Source organism: Rhizopus delemar, genomic scaffold (assembly GCF_000149305.1).
Source record: "Rhizopus delemar RA 99-880 supercont3.3 genomic scaffold, whole genome shotgun sequence".
In the NCBI taxonomy this organism is placed as follows: Eukaryota; Fungi; Mucoromycota; class Mucoromycetes; order Mucorales; family Rhizopodaceae; genus Rhizopus; species Rhizopus delemar.
Genome location: NW_027137829.1, coordinates 2,870,653 through 2,887,915, shown reverse-complemented (window position 1 = coordinate 2,887,915; position 17,263 = coordinate 2,870,653). Strand labels below are relative to the sequence as shown.

At 34.1% G+C, this 17,263-nt stretch overlaps 7 protein-coding genes across 7 annotated transcripts; 4 read left to right on the top strand and 3 right to left on the bottom strand.

Moving 5' to 3' along the window:
• Positions 1–641: 641 nt before the first annotated feature.
• On the top strand, positions 642–1,094 carry RO3G_05316 (uncharacterized protein; the record flags this gene model as incomplete). The annotated part of the gene is made up of 3 exons (XM_067659906.1): positions 642–671; positions 734–833; positions 1,024–1,094. 3 exons carry the CDS (start codon positions 642–644, stop codon positions 1,092–1,094), a joined length of 201 nt encoding a protein of 66 aa, XP_067516007.1.
• An 879-nt stretch (positions 1,095–1,973) lies between these two features.
• RO3G_05315 (uncharacterized protein) lies at positions 1,974–2,384 on the top strand (the record flags this gene model as incomplete). The annotated part of the gene is made up of 3 exons (XM_067659905.1): positions 1,974–2,165; positions 2,221–2,270; positions 2,375–2,384. The coding sequence occupies 3 exons, from the start codon at positions 1,974–1,976 to the stop codon at positions 2,382–2,384; spliced, it is 252 nt and encodes an 83-aa protein (XP_067516006.1).
• A 1,943-nt stretch (positions 2,385–4,327) lies between these two features.
• RO3G_05314 (uncharacterized protein) lies at positions 4,328–4,653 on the top strand (the record flags this gene model as incomplete). Its single annotated transcript, XM_067659904.1, has 2 exons — positions 4,328–4,526; positions 4,589–4,653. The coding sequence occupies 2 exons, from the start codon at positions 4,328–4,330 to the stop codon at positions 4,651–4,653; spliced, it is 264 nt and encodes an 87-aa protein (XP_067516005.1).
• Positions 4,654–5,892: 1,239 nt separating this feature from the next.
• RO3G_05313 (uncharacterized protein) lies at positions 5,893–8,226 on the top strand (the record flags this gene model as incomplete). Its single annotated transcript, XM_067659903.1, has 10 exons — positions 5,893–5,942; positions 5,985–6,095; positions 6,147–6,258; positions 6,306–6,403; positions 6,451–6,905; positions 7,177–7,626; positions 7,676–7,733; positions 7,794–7,849; positions 7,921–8,051; positions 8,107–8,226. The coding sequence occupies 10 exons, from the start codon at positions 5,893–5,895 to the stop codon at positions 8,224–8,226; spliced, it is 1,641 nt and encodes a 546-aa protein (XP_067516004.1).
• Positions 8,227–8,981: 755 nt separating this feature from the next.
• Positions 8,982–10,386, bottom strand: RO3G_05312 (uncharacterized protein; the record flags this gene model as incomplete). The annotated part of the gene is made up of 4 exons (XM_067659902.1): positions 8,982–9,793; positions 9,842–10,179; positions 10,229–10,257; positions 10,306–10,386. 4 exons carry the CDS (start codon positions 10,384–10,386, stop codon positions 8,982–8,984), a joined length of 1,260 nt encoding a protein of 419 aa, XP_067516003.1.
• A 926-nt stretch (positions 10,387–11,312) lies between these two features.
• On the bottom strand, positions 11,313–11,850 carry RO3G_05311 (uncharacterized protein; the record flags this gene model as incomplete). The annotated part of the gene is made up of 3 exons (XM_067659901.1): positions 11,313–11,506; positions 11,554–11,682; positions 11,733–11,850. 3 exons carry the CDS (start codon positions 11,848–11,850, stop codon positions 11,313–11,315), a joined length of 441 nt encoding a protein of 146 aa, XP_067516002.1.
• Positions 11,851–12,735: 885 nt separating this feature from the next.
• RO3G_05310 (uncharacterized protein) lies at positions 12,736–14,459 on the bottom strand (the record flags this gene model as incomplete). The annotated part of the gene is made up of 7 exons (XM_067659900.1): positions 12,736–12,993; positions 13,045–13,141; positions 13,192–13,277; positions 13,320–13,605; positions 13,658–13,839; positions 13,891–14,148; positions 14,202–14,459. The coding sequence occupies 7 exons, from the start codon at positions 14,457–14,459 to the stop codon at positions 12,736–12,738; spliced, it is 1,425 nt and encodes a 474-aa protein (XP_067516001.1).
• Positions 14,460–17,263: the final 2,804 nt, after the last annotated feature.

Sequence of the window (17,263 nt, the reverse complement as noted above, 5' to 3'; positions counted from 1 at the left end):
TTAGCTCGTATGTCTGTTATTACAATGGTTTAAATAAAGAAAAAGAAAGAGTAAAATATGATTACCAGTAGTTCATGTTTCTTGAGTCTTACGTCAGGGTAAGCTGTGCATTTGAAATAAGTGTGATACTGTAGTGTAGCTTGTAATTCAATGGTTCTCCTTATACAATGTCTTGCAGCTCATGTCACAAAATATATTAGAAAGCCGAGCATAAAGTAAAAATGATTTGACCTACAATGGTATATTTAATACTATTTCTTGAAATCGATATATGAGATGGAGAGTTCTAGAAAAGGTAAACAACGGAGCATGGGATGAAAATTAGTTTGCTTTCATAAGGTATACAAAAGCTACTAGTATTTTGTCAGTAATTGATCGCAACGAATTGATTTAAAGCAACCACAGTCGCGTTCAATAGCTAAATTGACTTCATGTGTATCATCGGTCACTACTGAATGAACAACAATATGCTCTAATATGTAGTTATTTGATGAGCTTGCTGATGAAACTTTCATCCTAGAGTTGAATTTTTTATGACGGGTATATGCTTGATCAACTTTGCTCTATAAAATTGAATACAGTACGTTATGATTACTTAAATTGATGAGTAAGATAATATCAATAAAAGTATCAAGCAAAAGATGACTTCAGAGAGCAATTTAAGAGCCAAGGTTTATGATGAAATACGCATGCTCCTTGGTTTAATGTTACGCATTTCTTATGAATATTATAGGCTCAGCACAACGACGAAAGCATCAAAACTATGTCTACTTTTGCAGAAAATTCAAGACATGCCTTCACTATTCATAATCAATTTACCGTCAGTGTAGCAAGTATAAACATAATGCATGTCTCATAAATCTGCGTATAAAAATATAAAAAAACACCTTGAGTTAAAATCGTGTCTTGTTCTTTTTCGACTTTTCGTTGCACGTCAAAAATTAACTTGCCAAACGTAAAACCATCCATGCAGACATTCTGATGGAACACAAAGTCAAACTTTTATGTATCACAAATACACAGTTCTCCAAACTCGTGGAAAATTCACCACACACAAGCCCACATTTGGTTTGTGTAACAATGTACTTTTATAGAAAAAAATGAGATTACGGTGATGTGCGTTTAAAATGCAATAGAATTCAAGATTTTTTGACCAGCCAATCAAAAAGCTCTTAACGTGTTCAAGTTATTGGACAGCCAGTCAAAAAAATTAGCGTAATCAAAAAAGACATGCACTATATAATAAATAAAGTTGGATTTTGGTCGGGAGTCGCCTTCGATCCCCTTTTTGATTTTTAAAGCTTATTTTGTATTTGAACGATGCTCCTTTTCATGGCGATTCTAATGGTATGCTTTTCGGTGTGGTTGGATAACTCTAGCAGATGTTTTTGAAGAAAATGTAAAAGAGAATAAGGGGAAAGGAAAATAATCAGCTTCGTCGCATCGGGAATTGAATGAATGCAAATCACAATTGGCCGACATTATTTTCTTACCTATCATTTTCTACCTTCACAGGATACATCAACAAGACGATCTCTGGACGCATTGCCCACCCAATGTGCCAGCACACTAAACAGAAAAGAACACCAAAAGAATCAACATGAAAACGAATACTCAATTGGTACATCATTTATTTTAATTATCAAAATCACTATAATACTTTTTTTCAATTGTATATTTTCCCCAATTACCTTATTTTAATATGTTATTTCAAGATATCTATTGTTGTAAAATAAAAAAAAAGTTTTTGTACGTTCAAGCAATTGGAGTCAAGAATTATTTTTATTGTTAATTTTATCGTTATTGTACATTAATAGTCTCTTACAGTTTTCTATTAATTGGCTTCTGTTATCACTTCACCGTATAGCGAAACTAAACATAACATACAAATTAGCAACTGTCAGCATCTTTTCTTTTACTCTGCTGTTTAGCAAACTCAATTCTTATCCAAATTATCAGCTCTGAATCTTAAAATGTCATCATTAACAAAAACATTGCAACCACTACTTAACAAAAAGGTTTCATTCACAAGACTTTTAAAGAAGCGAGGAATTTGGGATCGCATCAATGCCGAAAATGTTATGGTGGTAGCTATTAAAAACCTGAAAAAGAAAAAAGATATAAATTCACAGCAAGTAGAAGATCTTGAAAAAGATTGGCAAAACGTAAACGATCACACATGAGAACTAAGAGAGATTTAAGAACTAACTCGTAGTATAGTTTTTAAACTCTACGGAAGCCAACATGTTCTTTGAGACCCATAAAAATAAGTAAAGCATAAGATCGGAAAGTCTTTCTGAGATGAATTATAAATCTTGCGTAAAACGCGTTTTTTTTTTTTTTTTTTTTTTATTTTTTTTATTACAAAAAATAGACCAGTATAGACCATTCTCATGAAATATTGCAGGCGATCAAAAGGTCCCTTAGAAAAAAATAAACAGCTTATCGAGGAACGCCTCCATAGTAATGAGAAGGTCATAAAATTAAAAAATTTGTTAGCACAAAGTGCTGAAGTAAAGTTGTCTTCTCCTGTCTCTGAAGCAGAGGATATATATGCTTTTAGCTCTCCCCTATCCCCACATTCCCCTTATGATGATTAGTGTGTAGACAAATAAATCTCTCTCTCTTCGAATCAAGAAATGCAAAAAAGTACTCAAATATACTTCTTCCCATCAATAGTTGACTTTTTACGAATATGCTGTAAATACGACTTTGGTTTCTCATAAACATAGTCTAAGCATATCTTCTTTTCTAAAATGAAGTTTGTTCTAATAAAAATATCTGTTTTGGTGTTATGGTAACTCTATTACCTCTTTCCTCTAAAATTAAAGTGGTAGAAAAGCCTCTGAAAGAAGAAACTCTATTACTTTACCAATCATACACATAAATATAATGCTATTACCATCTTGGCTTTTCTTTAGAACTTTGTCAATTTTTGTGTTTGTGCAATCTATTTCCAGAAATGATGTATGAAAAAGTCATAGATACTGCTGTAAGGGGGTTACGAAACGGTGAATGAGTAAAGTAAAGATAAGCAAAGTTACGAATGTTTACGACTTTAATAAAGCTATGTAGTGCGTTTTTTTTTTTTTTTTTTTTTTTTTTTTTTTTTGCTCTTGATTACCGGTTTTAGAAAAGGTGATTTTAATTAAAACAAGGTAATTTTCGAACTGTCTGTCTCTCTAAAGTCGTACAACATTCTTGTTTGACTATATAATGATACATGTCTTTTTTGATTACGCTAATTTTTTTTTGGTTGGCTGGTCAAAAAATCTTGCATTCTATTTCCCAAAATCTTGCACATCACTGTATTCAACAGGTAAAATAAGTTTTGAAGTCGAGGTTGAATAAGTAGCCTAAATGGACAGGAGACTCAAGTAGAAAGGAAAAAGTAAATTATTACTTTTAAAATAGGATGTTTATTCATATAAACATGTTGGGGGTATCTACAGTTTTTCTGTGTCGTAGTCGCAGTGATTGCGTAGTAGTCGCGCAGTACTTGTTCCGTTGGATGTGAAGCGATTGCCTTAGCAACGGCTCAACCTGAGTCTGTAATTGGGAATGAATTAAGGTTCACAACACAGGATTGCACTGACTTATCTTTTTATTCGCATTTGAGTTGAAAAGGTGAGCAGATGCATTTAAATAGACTGCAAATATGACAGTGCTAGCTCGACAGGCTCAAGGATAGGTAAGATCGCGGGAGAAGAAAAAAAAAAAAAAAAAAGATGAAGATGAATGAGATGATGCGTCATTGGTTGATTTATTTACTTTGCATTTATCATTTTGTGAAGAAAACACAGCTGAAATAGGTTTGATGAATCGGTAATCTTTAATAAAACAGGGTATGCTTCTTAAAACATGGGTGAGTTTGCTTAAAAAAGTCTTTTTATGATTCTTCATGTTAGCCTTGTGATGTATAAAAGATAAATACTACATTAATAGATGGCTGTTCCTATGCGTGATACTAGTTCCAAGATGATTGCATTACTTTATTTGGTTTGCTAACCCAAACTTATTGACCTGATATTCCAAACAATACAATCTTTGAATCACATCGCCGCCACACGTCTTTCTCACTTGATATCTACTACTAAAAAGTACAAATGCTGAGCATCTTGGTACAAGAAAAAAACAGATATCCCAAGACTATTCCACCTGATGTTGAATACATCATGGACAAGAAGAAGAAGAAAGAGGAAAATGAAAGATTTGGAAAACAGATGGACTGAAGTTGTACAACTCATCGTCATGGCAATATCGCTGCGTAGCCTGAAACACATCTCTTTCTTTCCTCCTTTTTATTATATCCTGTAGGAAAAAAAAAATGTGTTCCTTTCGGTGGCTGTACTCTGCTGGTCAGTCCTGGAGATGTCTTGATGAAACAGCTCAAGGACAAATCGAGCGACTTTGGAGGTGCAATCAAGCAAACTGGATTACAAGTGAATCATTCCCAGGACCTGTATTTGTTGATACTGCTCAAATGGTACTTATTCACAAAGGTGCTTTCTATGCAATTGCTCGAAGTATCGCATAAATCACCTTGTGCTCTTTTTGAGTCTAAATATATATATATATATATCCTTAGATGATGTTATTTTTCTATTTTACCGGCTGGCTCCCATATTCCTTGAACCCTTAAATCATTATTAATAAACCAAAAAGTATATCTACTTGATGAAAATTAAAATAAACATTTTTTTTTAAAAAAGACCTGCTCTCTATATATTCAATAGGATGCACTTTGATGCTTATCTCTTTCATAAAAGGCATATCATCCATTCCATTTATATGAGTTTTACTGCGGCATTGTACCACAAACCTATCACCGTGCCTGAACAGTATTGCATCTCAGAAAGAAACAGGTTGGACAACCCCACGTCTTCTTTTTGAAACATTGAGTGACGAATGATGTCTTGCCTGTACTTTTATCTGTCAACCTACAGATGTTTCTATTTACTTTTTGATGGCTTTCGTACCCAAGAATGTCTGGAAATCATACTGCATTATTCTACTCAAAGGTCTCTTTCGTTGCCTATTTGGTTATCATGGGCCTAGACTGATTTGATGGACAATTTGGGCGCCTATGAGGTCCCTTTCTATAATAAACCATTTCGCACAATTATAACCAAGTCATCAATACAAACCCCTCTTTTCTAGGGGACATTCAACCATCGAAAGTCCATGTTGATCTTCAAATCAAAATTATATGAAGGGCTAGAAAAAGCCTTTTGCGCATACATATTGACTACAAGCATTAATAACTAATACGTCTTATTAGCTCCAATAAACAAATAAGAAAAGAAGGATGCCGAGAGAATGTGAAAAGAACGACATGAACTAAATGGTGTTTTAAAAAGCCCTCTATGTGATTGCAGAGAAAGACAAGTAGGTTGAATCAAAAGTACAGCCCCAGCATATCATTCAAGGATTGTTTTCTTCATGTGAAACCAAAGTGAAAGCCCTTAATGGATCTCCTTGACTCAACCTATGCGCATGTTCGTTCTGGCCTTCACCAGAAGGTCAATGTTTGATACCTGCTACAGTTTGTTACAAATTAAAGTTTTTTATTTCACGGGGGGAAACGATGAAGAAAAGGAGAAGGAATACAACGGTTTGATGTTTGAATCCTAAGCAATGAATAAAATCAAGTTTTAGGTATTCTTACCAGTTTAAATAAGAAGAAAACTATTTATAATCAAAGGCACCATGTCTTTACCCCCTTTATACTCCTACTTTCTTTCTTTCTCCTTTATTTCTTTCACGGGTTGAAAAACACAGAAAAGAAATTCTTTTTTTTTTCCCTATTCTTTTTCGTTCTCTAGACAATGTTTTTTTGTATGTTTTATACAGCCATCTTTTTATTTGTTTCACCTGTGTTTGCTTTAAATTATGGTGACCTGTGTGACCCTAGCCCAATTTACTCGTAATTCTAAAAAAATGTACATGTGTGATTGATAATAAGCTTGTATGATATAAATTAGGACAACATGGAAATATGATGATTCGTGTTCTAACGTTTACCTGTTTTGTGATTCAAGTCGAAACAATACATGTAATTATATTACATGTTCTAATACTGACTACATACAAGGGTAAAAATAAAGAAATCACACTCTGGCTTACTCCTTACTCATCCTGTTTAGTTGGGATGAATTGAAGCATCCGTTTCCATCACGATGCAATAATCAGGATTATTGTCCTGACAACGGATCTCGTTGTACTCCTCTTGTCTCAGTGGGCGGTGCTTGTGAACCAGTAAGGTTAAAGCAGTAAATATAGAGCCTATTGACCAACCTATTTAGCAACGTGATGATGAATGTGCCGGTAAAGATGTCATTTGCTTAAATTCCACTTGCTTTATCAAAGCTGCCCCATTAGGAGGCAATTGTGGCTCAGATAGGTAATCATCTCTTTATTGTTTGTCATACAAATTCTAATTTTCAGTAGAACGGATTATGTATCCTACGATGCCTCAGGACTCGCTATTCGACAAACGATCGTTAGAGATAATTGTACAGAAGGCACCTATTGCAGTGACCAATCACATAAATGCATTCAATCAAAACCATTAGGAGATGACTGCTGGCAAGATGGAGAATGTTTATCAGGAACGTGTAGTGATGAAGGTGCCTGTACAAATGGACCCGATGTTTTTCATTCGATTTCTAATTGGTTGTGGGCCGTCTTGAGTTGTTCTGTGCTGGTGTTTGTATTGATTATCTTGGGTGTCTTGTGGTTATTACACCGATATCAGTCAAGGATGGAACACAAGAAATTTGCAAAGTTCTTTGGAGACAATGACGAATTCTCAAAAAAATATAAAGCTAATTTATATAGTCAGCCTTTAGATACAAGTGTCGTCTACCTCACCACACCAGATTATAAAGAATCTGCTGCACTCAGTAATAATCATCTTTAATTGTGACGTTTCTCTCTTTCTTTCTTTTTTTTTTTTTTTTTGCTTTTTTCTTTTCTTTTCTTTTTTTTTTTTTCTTTTTTTTTTTTTTTTTATTAAAATATTTGTTGATCTTTATTTCCTTTTCCGCTCTTTTTTTTTTCCCTCTTCTTTTTCTTCTTGATTTTTTTTTTTTTTTACTCTTTTTCTCTCTCTCTCTCTTTTTTTTAATTTTCTTTTAAACAAAATGATCTTGCCTCAATTTGGATTTATTGTAGCTCAGGCAGGAGCTGATTCTCACACATTATTATCAAATCCAACGACCACGACGACTCCAAATACCAATCCAACTACGATTACAACAAACAATCATAGTCACTCTTTAGCTCCTTTATTAACCAGTGCTCATAAACCTTCTTCTTTACCCTTTGTGCTACCTCAAGCACCTTTCTATTCACGACAATCCTCACCTCTTCCACCTAATAACAACACTGCAGCACTCTTACCTCCACTCTTACCTCCACCTGTCCCTTTTAATAATAAATTGGATCATGCATGGTACTCATCACAGCAACCCCCTTCATCTACCACCAATCATCCTCTTTCTCGATATGTACAACCACAACCACTACCACCACCACCACCACCCTCATCCATATCACCACAACAACCCACAGAGGAAGAAGAAGAAGAAGAAGAGGAAGAGGATCTATTAGACAGATGGCAAGGTAATAATGACTATGAATTGATGTTTTGAAATATTAAAATAAACAATAGGACAATACAATGATTTGATGAGTTGGATGGATAATGAGTTTTGGGAACAGGCAGATGAGTAAAGAGTGATATGATTGGCACGTGCGTTCATCGATTTAAAACTCAATTTTATATATAGGATTTATCAAGAGAAAATAACAAACTTACAGCAAGAGCTAAAAAACCTTCAGAAAGGTATTCTATCCACTTGGTGTCATTTATTTGACTGAGCTCATGATGCATAGGAACCCATTCGGTTTATAAAGAGATTATTGCTGACATTGAATTAGAACGAGAAAAGACGATAATGAATGCTGAATACTTTATGAACTATCAATTGTCATTTATTGAAAAATATTTTGATAAAGACATTATGAATTTAGAAAAAGAATACGAGGTAATGAGTGCATGATGATTATTATTATTTCACAGAGGATTGATTTTATGATTAGTCGGAGAAGAGACAGATTCAAGAAAGTTTAATTACTTCACTTGAAGACCGTCGGAAACAATTGAAAGAAGACCAAGAGCAAGGTGATCATCATCATCATAAAATGTTAAGCAGTGATTAATAATTAGATTAGATGAATCAAAAACAATCAAACGGAATTTAAGAAAAAGAAATCATGATTCGATTACTGTATCGAACCATTCATCCATAAAGGAACAACCCACACCTAAAAAACGCGCAGGTAGAAAAAAAAAAAGAAATAAATGTACTTTATCCCTTCTTCTTATCTATCTTTTCTAGTTCGTCCAAGTACACTACTCAATATTTATTCAATATCACCAGCAGAAGAAGAAGAATTAGAACATGAATTTTTAAACATGAAGAAACTTGTTCATACATTATAACGCGTTCTTTTATTTATATTCGGAGAGTCAATAATAAACGTGGCAACATCATCCGTGTAAAAAGTTTTCAATTATTCTGAAAAGATGAGAAAGGGAATAGAGCCCCTCTTTAGAACAGGCTTAAAGACAGATTGTTCTGATCACTTTTATCAGACATGATTAAAATGTGTGTTTTTTTTTTTTTTTTTTTTTTTTTTGGGGGTGTAAAAGGATACTTTATTCTTCAACAAGATAAATAAATCCATGTATTTTCATTTATTTCAATGTGAGAAAAAAAAAAAAAAAAAAACTCAGTTGACAAAGAGTGAAGAGATTCTGTATGAGTGGAAAGTGTATAGTAAAGAGTTCAAAAAAAGAAAGGATTTTGTTATTAAGATGATAAAGAATATTTTTTGTACAAAAAAAAAGGATGGAAAGGAGAGAGAGAGTGTGTGTGTGGCTTTTAAAATAAGCGAAAGGAATGACACAAATTTTATGCATGACCGACAGCTGCAGTGAGGGATACCGAATGATGATGAGGAGCAAAAATAGATTGTTGTTGTTGCTGCTGCGGTGTACCGGAGATAGCATACAAGAATGCGTCTAATTGTGAACTTGCTGTTTGAATCGAGAGCGTGTCGACTTGGTTGCGTACATGAACAGCATGGCGAGAAGGATAGCGTTCCAAAAGATGCGTGTTTCTGTCGAATGCTAAATAAATCGTGGATCCTAAGCCATCGACATTGACCACATCCAGATTACCGCCCCAGTGACTTGCGAGGGATTTGGCCATCTTCCAACCACTCAGTGAAGCCCACTCCAGTGCCTTGTTGGGCTGTAAGCGATCCAGATGATGTTGACTGGTGCTGGAGAGAACATGACTGCAGGTCGGTAAACCGATCGGATCTCGTGGGATACTAGGCAACAGATCATTCTCAGAAACAAGGGCGTTCGTGTCCAACTTGAAACCGACACTGGTAGGGCCTCCAAAGATGGAGAGTTTTGTGAACAGTGGTGGTCTGGGGAACATGCGCTGATACCATCTTGTCCTCCTTTCTTGTTCTTCGGATTGAATCCACTGAGCTTTTAGACAGAGCAGGATAGATTCATACAAGACTCGATGTAGCACACTTGGGATATGATCCAATTCTTGTTTGGACCTTGAACATATCTCAATCTTTGGTATCCGTCCAGAGAGATCAGAGAATGCTGATTGAGCGTCTTGTACTGCTTGATGTGTGATTTGTTCTGGACAGATGGTTTGTACATGATTTGATTTGTTTGTAACCCAAGAGATGTGTTGATCTATTTTGTATTAGCTTATTTATGCAAACTGTACAGGGCACGCATTACCAAGTAAGAGATGAATACCGATGCCAATCGTATTCATATTTTCCAATAAATTCACAGAGTTTGGACTAGAAGAAAATGCATATCGAAGTCGGATCAAGTTGAGGGCTTGACTTGTACGCAATTGGGTGAGAACGGTTGAAAATGCTTTGGGTGATGTTTGTTTGAGTGAGGGATGTAAGAGGGTACAGATGTCACGTAGATAGCTGTGAGCAACATGCTTAATAACAGGTTTTTGAAGTGAATCAGGGGATAAGGTGGATAAAAGGCGCAAGAGGTGAGTGTATCGAATGGGTAATTCGCCACATAAAAAATGAGGTGTGATGGCAACTGGTGTTTGTCTAGTGGCAAGATTAGGGGGAGGATTGGATCGAACGGATTGTGACTTACTGTTCTTTGTTTGTAGTAAAATGAGAGAGCTATAGAAATCAATCAGTCACTGTATTCAATCAATCAATATCAATTACAGTCATTCGTGTCTCTGGTGTTGCCCATAAGCCAGCTAGGATACGTCGAGGTAATACATTGATCACTTGAGATTGTAACATTGAATGAGAAAAAGAGTGAAAAAGAAGCTAAAGTTTAATTTAATACTTAAATACTTTCTTTGATTTCCAAATAGAATAAAACCCCTTGCATCACTACCTTCTCCTCATCAACGTTCCCCCCAAAGGAATAAGAAAGTAAATAAAACAAAATAAAAGCCCAAGATGCAGTTGACTGCAATTCATGCTTCCACGAAAGAAAAGGAAAAATAATAATTCTTGTTGACAGACTTGCATCATGTTTTTACATAAATTCGGTTTCATTGTTTCCCCCCCCCCCTCCTCATCCCTTTCTTTTTATCTTTTTTCAATATTAAATCCGAAGCAAAAACAAAAACAAAAACAAAAGCAAGCAAAAGAGAGTCAATGATCTGCAGTGAATTTTTAATTAAAGATAAATGTGTGTGTGGGTGACTTGATGGCGGAAAAAGAAAAAAGACAAAAAAGGAGAAGGGGTGGACTATGGATGGAAAGTGAATGGTTTCCTTAATGATATTTGTGTTCTTTTTTATAAATGTTGGATTTATGTGACACAACATAGTTTATCAATGTAAACATTGTCTATAAACCATTTTTATTGATTAGAACCAACAGTTCTTTATGAAATATGTCTAACCTAAGCTATGTCTTGGCATTTTCTTGAGAATCCTAGAAAAAAGCTTTTTTAGAACTTTCCCGCTTCTCTACCCTCACATCCCCTTAGTTTCTTTCTCTTCACACAAAAAGGTTTATCACTGAATTATAGTACGGTTTTATTTTAAAAAAAGGAAAGTAAATAAAATGCATAATGATCCATAGAAAAAGAGGTGATACTTTGTAAAAAAAAAAGGGGGGGGGCCAAAAGAAAGATGATACAATAATTACAACTTGTTTTATACAAGAACAAAAAAGAAGAAGGGGGGAGGGGAATTGAGGAGATATACAAAAAGTTAATAAGAAATAGGATGCTGTTTATATTGAGGGCAATCTTTATGCGTTAATAATAATTGTTTCAAGTTGATGATTTCTTGTCTTAATTCATTTGTTTCTAATTCGAGTTGTTCATTGTCTTGTGTTAAAAATTCTATTCGTTCCTGAAGATTGCTTAACCACTGCTTCTTTCTTTGTCTACATTTTAAAGCAGCTATCATGATTGTTATTTAAATAAATAGTGCATTTGCTTTCATTTACCTAATCTATTTCTTTCTAAAAACTCTCTTCTTTCTTCTTCACTTTTAAATTTTTTGGGAGCGCGTTTTCTTTGTTTTTTCTTGATTCCAATACTATAATTGCTGCTACTATTGCTATCCATACTACACACTAAACAAAATGTTCATTGGATATTTAATATAGTCAAGTGAATGATTTACCTGTTTCTACATTCGATTTATAACTACTCGTATCTGATCCTAATCTGTGATGTTGTATGTATTCAAATGCAGAAGTGTCCGTTCCAAAGCTTTGTTCAAATGGATTGGGTTCATTCATCTTATGAGTAATCAAAAACTATAGAATACATTCTTTGTGATTATTATAAACTATATCCTTCGTCATCTTACATAATTTACATTCAATAAAAAAAAAAGAGAGAAATTTTTAAAAAAAAAAAAAAAAAAAAACTTTTCCATTATTAATAGATTTTATACTGTGACATCATATATCCAAATATAGAAATTATTTGTTGAACCTTGTTTGTTCCTGAAATAAAACAATGACGATGTTCGTGAGACCATTCAGAGAATTGCTCAGTTTTTTAAAAGTGTTTTATAATCCATCTTAAGCTATCAAATACAAGCTTTAGATGATTAAAGATGAACTTCATCCTATTAAAAACGTAATGATTAAAATAAACGAAAAAGTTGGAATTTAAAATGAAATAAAAAAAAAAAAGGTACCTCATTACACAAATGGCGGACCCTTATTTCTTCATCTTTTTACTGCCAATTTGTAGTAGATATCCGAAACCATCAACTACTTTTCTTCTTCTTCATCTATTGAATATGGAGTTATTTCTTTGCTATCAACTACATAAAATCATTCTTTTTCTATTTGTTTTGTGTATATGATTTTATGAAATAGAATCATCATTACATAACTCTAGTAAAAAAGGAAAAAAAAAAAAAAAAAAAAAAAAAAACCCTTATTTTTTTCTTTATTTGTCAACCATTAAATTTGTTTATGAAATCTAGAACTTTATATACACGCTAAAATGTAATTTATTGAATATAATAGAATAATAATAATAATAATAATAATAAAAGAAAGGGAAGATATAGCAGTCAAACTGTATATATAAAAAAACTATATTAAATGTAACAAATCATACAAAAAAAATCATTTTATACACAAAAAAAAAAGGGGGAATGAAAAAGTTTAAGCGTGTTTTTCACCTGTTTCAGGTTTCTTTTCTTCCTCTTTTACCGCATCATTGTTTTTATTCACATCTAATGCCTCCATGTGATTTGTTATTTCATTCGTCGCACTTTCAAAGTCTCCAAAATCTTCTTCCTTTTTCTCTAATTCTTCAAAATCTTCTTCGTATTCTTCATTATTATGACTAGGAATACGGCAGAGGGCATTAGGCTGTGAGAAGTTGGAATAATCTCTTGGCCAATCAGGAGTTGTATTATCCTAACATAAACAAACATTGAACACGTCGTTGCTTCTCTTATTTCTTCTTACCTCTTCATCATTACTATCATACTCTTCTCCTTCTTCATTGTTTAAACGAATTGTATTTCCAGCATAGTCATATCTTCCATTAAAGTCTTCTCTACCACTATTATTCAAATGAGTAAGCTTATAATAAATTGCCATCAAGCTTCTTACGTTAACCAAAGGTCACTTTCATCCTCATCATCCTCATCAAAATTACCTTCAGATTCACGCTGTGCCAAGAATCTTGAATACTTTATCTATGTTAATACATTATTTATTTAGCAGTTAAATCAACTTACTTGAGAAGCAGCTACACTATCTAATGTATTATCATTATCTTCTTCATCATCCGTTTGAGGTAAATCCATGTCTTCAGATGGACGTAACCCACCTAAAGGCAATTGATCTCTTTCTTTCGTCTCTTTCAATTCATTGTTACAATAAGTAGACCAACTTTCCATATCAACGTCATCTTTAATAGCCAATACAATAGTCTCTGGATAGCCTTCAAATAGCTTCATAATTTCGTCTGATATAAATGTTAAATGTCCCATATAACCTGCTCTCATTCCTTTTGGTTTAGCACTATATTTAACCAAATAAACATCAAGTTATAACTTGCACATGTTGTCTTTACCACTCTTCATCATTTGTTTTTTGAGCAATAACAATCTTGTCTGTCAGTTGACCTTCTTTCAAGATTGAAATGGCCAGTTGACGATTTAATCCAACATCCATACGACCATTAAATACTTGATGAAGCATATCATAAATAACATAGTGCAAGAAATTATTCCAAGGAAAAGCAAAAAATAAATCCTAAGCAATCATACTCAGATTTTGCTTTTCATATGCACGTATGCTACTTACCACGCAGATGGGCATCGCTTTACTACTAACAAACTTGGATTTAAGATAGTCACCCACCGATAGTTCATCACCATCTATTTTAATTATTCTTGTCTCTTCTTTTTGCTGTTGATCTTCTTCTTCGTCATTCATTCCATTAAAATTGTTCAAGTTTGACATATTGGAGCAGTGCAATAATTCTGCAAACAATTCACAAATCTTTAATCTTTCAAACCCAAGTGGTTCTATATCTCCCAAAGTAGTATGTACAGGCCCATTCTATAAAAGAATACTTAATCTTCCTTTTATAGTATTACTTTGTATATATTTACTACAGATCTAGGCTTTAATAACAACTGAGTGAATTGAGGTATGTGATCACTCATCACTTTCAACATATCGGCTAATGAGACAGGCTTCGGTCTTATTGTACTAGTCGAATAACCATACAAACCAGTGACCGCAGGGTCATTTTCAAGATCAGCGTTGTTGTGTCGAATGATGTCAATAATAATCGATACACCATTCACTAATGTAGATGTTGCGTTAGGAGCATCAGGGTCCAACATGAATTTAGCTAATTTTTGCATTGTTGGTTCACTAAATCCCACGTGTGTCAACATTTAATCATCTTGTATAAAGTATATACCTCTTCAGATTGATAATTAAATCATTCAATCCAATACTTAGTGATTCAGGTAAGCTTGTTTGTGACATTCGAATGATTTCACATATACATTGTTGTGCAATTGAATGTTCCTAACAGCAGAGGTTAGATGGCATATTATTCCATCATAACTCGTTGCTTTACTTCACTGTCCAGGTAAGGATCTAATCTATCTATTAAGTTCTCTAACAGCCCATGTTCACTCAACCACTAACATCATACATCAGTCTATAAATTACATGCTTTCAATGTCACCATTTACCTTCACAATGCCTTTTCCTTCACTTAGTTCTTCCATGCGAATAAGAGTCAATAACAAATCCATGATAGCTGATGTTTGTAGATGAGCCAAGATTTTATTTAAATTCTTTGAATCAGATTTTATAAAGTGCATCATCTATCAATACATATTAGCATCACACATCTATACCATCTCCTTTCAGATTTACCTCTACTGGGTATTTTGATAACAAAACACCAATTGTTTTACAAAAATAAGAAGCCTGTAAAGAATCTAACCCAGTTTCTACTGTCGTTATTGGATCTGAAGCACGTCTTGTGGGCTGTGCCTGTCTGTCGAGATAGGACCAAAATGGGACTAGTAACTCCTCTTTATGATCAACCACAATCATATCAATCATCTGTTGTATCTCACACGCAATAATTTCACTAGCAAGAAAGGGATATCTACTCTGTATGCGTTATTTCTGTGCTCACTATTTCCCACACTATTTCATTTTTTTACTTAAATTTTTGTGGTTCTGGTAAATCAGTAGCAATAATATAATTCAATAATGCTTTAATCTTGTCTGGTTTACATAAGCTATTCATACTTTAGAGAATACGTGACGCGCATATAAATGTAATTCTTACAATTCAATAAGTTTGGGATTGGCTGATTTTGCTTCTTGAAGTAAATCTTCTTCTTCTAAAACCTCTTCTAAAGTAACATCAGCTTTATCTAAAAGCCCATCTAAAGCCGAATTATTAAAACCAAACCGCCAAAACATTTATACAATATTTAATAAAAAGAAAAAAGAAAAGTAACCATAAAAAATTCCTGCCTTTTTTTTGTTGTTGTTGTCGTCAACCTTCTTGAAGCCAACTTTTCGTATCGGTAGTTTAATTTTATTTAAACAAACTTAAAAATTGTCTGCGATTAAATTTCTTTTTCCTTTTTGGATATAGCAACTATCCTTTTCAATCGAAGGCATTATTTACAAAGAGGATCATGCAATTTTAATCTTTCAATCAAGGACAACTGCTTGGAAAGCTCATGTAATCTATCTAGTTGCGTATGTACCTTTTCGGAACTTTTATGATGACAAACATTAGCTTGTTATCAGCCTGGAGCCATTTGCTTGGATGATCACTTGTGGTTTTGTGTCCAAGTAATCTGTGCTTGACATGATATACAAGATTTTATTCGTCAAGGCACTGGCATTAAAAACAGCTTGATTTTCGCCATCATTTTAGTTCATGGTCATCAAATGAGCAGCTTCATCAGCCAATAGGGCGCGACGGCTTGGAGCTAACAATAGATCATGAATAAGGTGTCTTTCACAAATGGTTATTTCAATGATCAGCGTGTCGTCTGGCATGTTGATGATCAATTGCTGATGCGCCAATGATCTGGTCAAGTCTGTAGATGCTCACACTTGGATCATTTTCTGGACTCGTACATTATTTGAGCTATTGTGATATAAGAGTATACGATCCGAATCATGACGACTAGGAAAACAAGGCAATTCAAACGGGCCTTTTAGATAGCTTTGATTGATTTCATTCAAGCAATAAGGCATATAAAGCCTCTGGGCTTTATCTCCTATCTGTGTCTGCTTCTTTTGGTATCTTTTCAATGATAACAGGGACCTATTGAGTCGAACTGAGCACTTGCTGTAGTTATTCATTACCTCATCGACTGAATTCATGTCTGTGTACATGGCCGATCTTTATGAAGACATCTAGACTAATCACTCAGCAGTGGATGTAATAGACATACCGTTATCTATAGTCATTAGGAGTCGCTTTAGCTAGAATCTTGTCATCCTTTTCTTTGTAACAAGTCACACTTTTCCTCCATTGAACCCACTCCTTGATGTCCCTCAACAGCCAATGTCTAAAGTGGCCTCGGTTCGCATGATGATGTTTAAAGTAATTTGGCTCAGATGACAAGGGTTCTTTTTCAGATGAATCTCAAAAAAGCCATAGAAGAACCCCATGTTATCATAGTCTTCACCCACTCATAACCAAAGAATTACATTCTCTCTTTGTGAATTTACTAATCCTACCCTGAAATCTAGTCCAGCAAGAGTCAGACCCATCTTGGGCATGACTGTCCAGGCTGATGATACTTTCAAAGACTTGACAGTTAGTTCCTTTGTTTTTGAAAGAATCAATTACCACCAGGACAGTGATAGTACCCTGAATAATTTGGGCCATGAATGATTTTTGAAGCATGCTATTCTTTTTATGGAAAAGTATATCTCGAAAAAGAATAAAGCGAGTAATAAAGAGGCTTTATATGCATACTCGTGCAAGGGAGGAGATGAGTACTTTTTGCTGTTATGTGCCAAAAAGAAGATGTGAAAGGGTCAAAATGAAAACAACAGCAAAAGTGAGGGTGATTGATGTCAACAAAAACAAGAAAGAGATAGAAAGGGTTGTTACATAATAGGTGTGATGATAGCAGTGGCCATAATAATAAGCTTTGACTTATAACAAAGA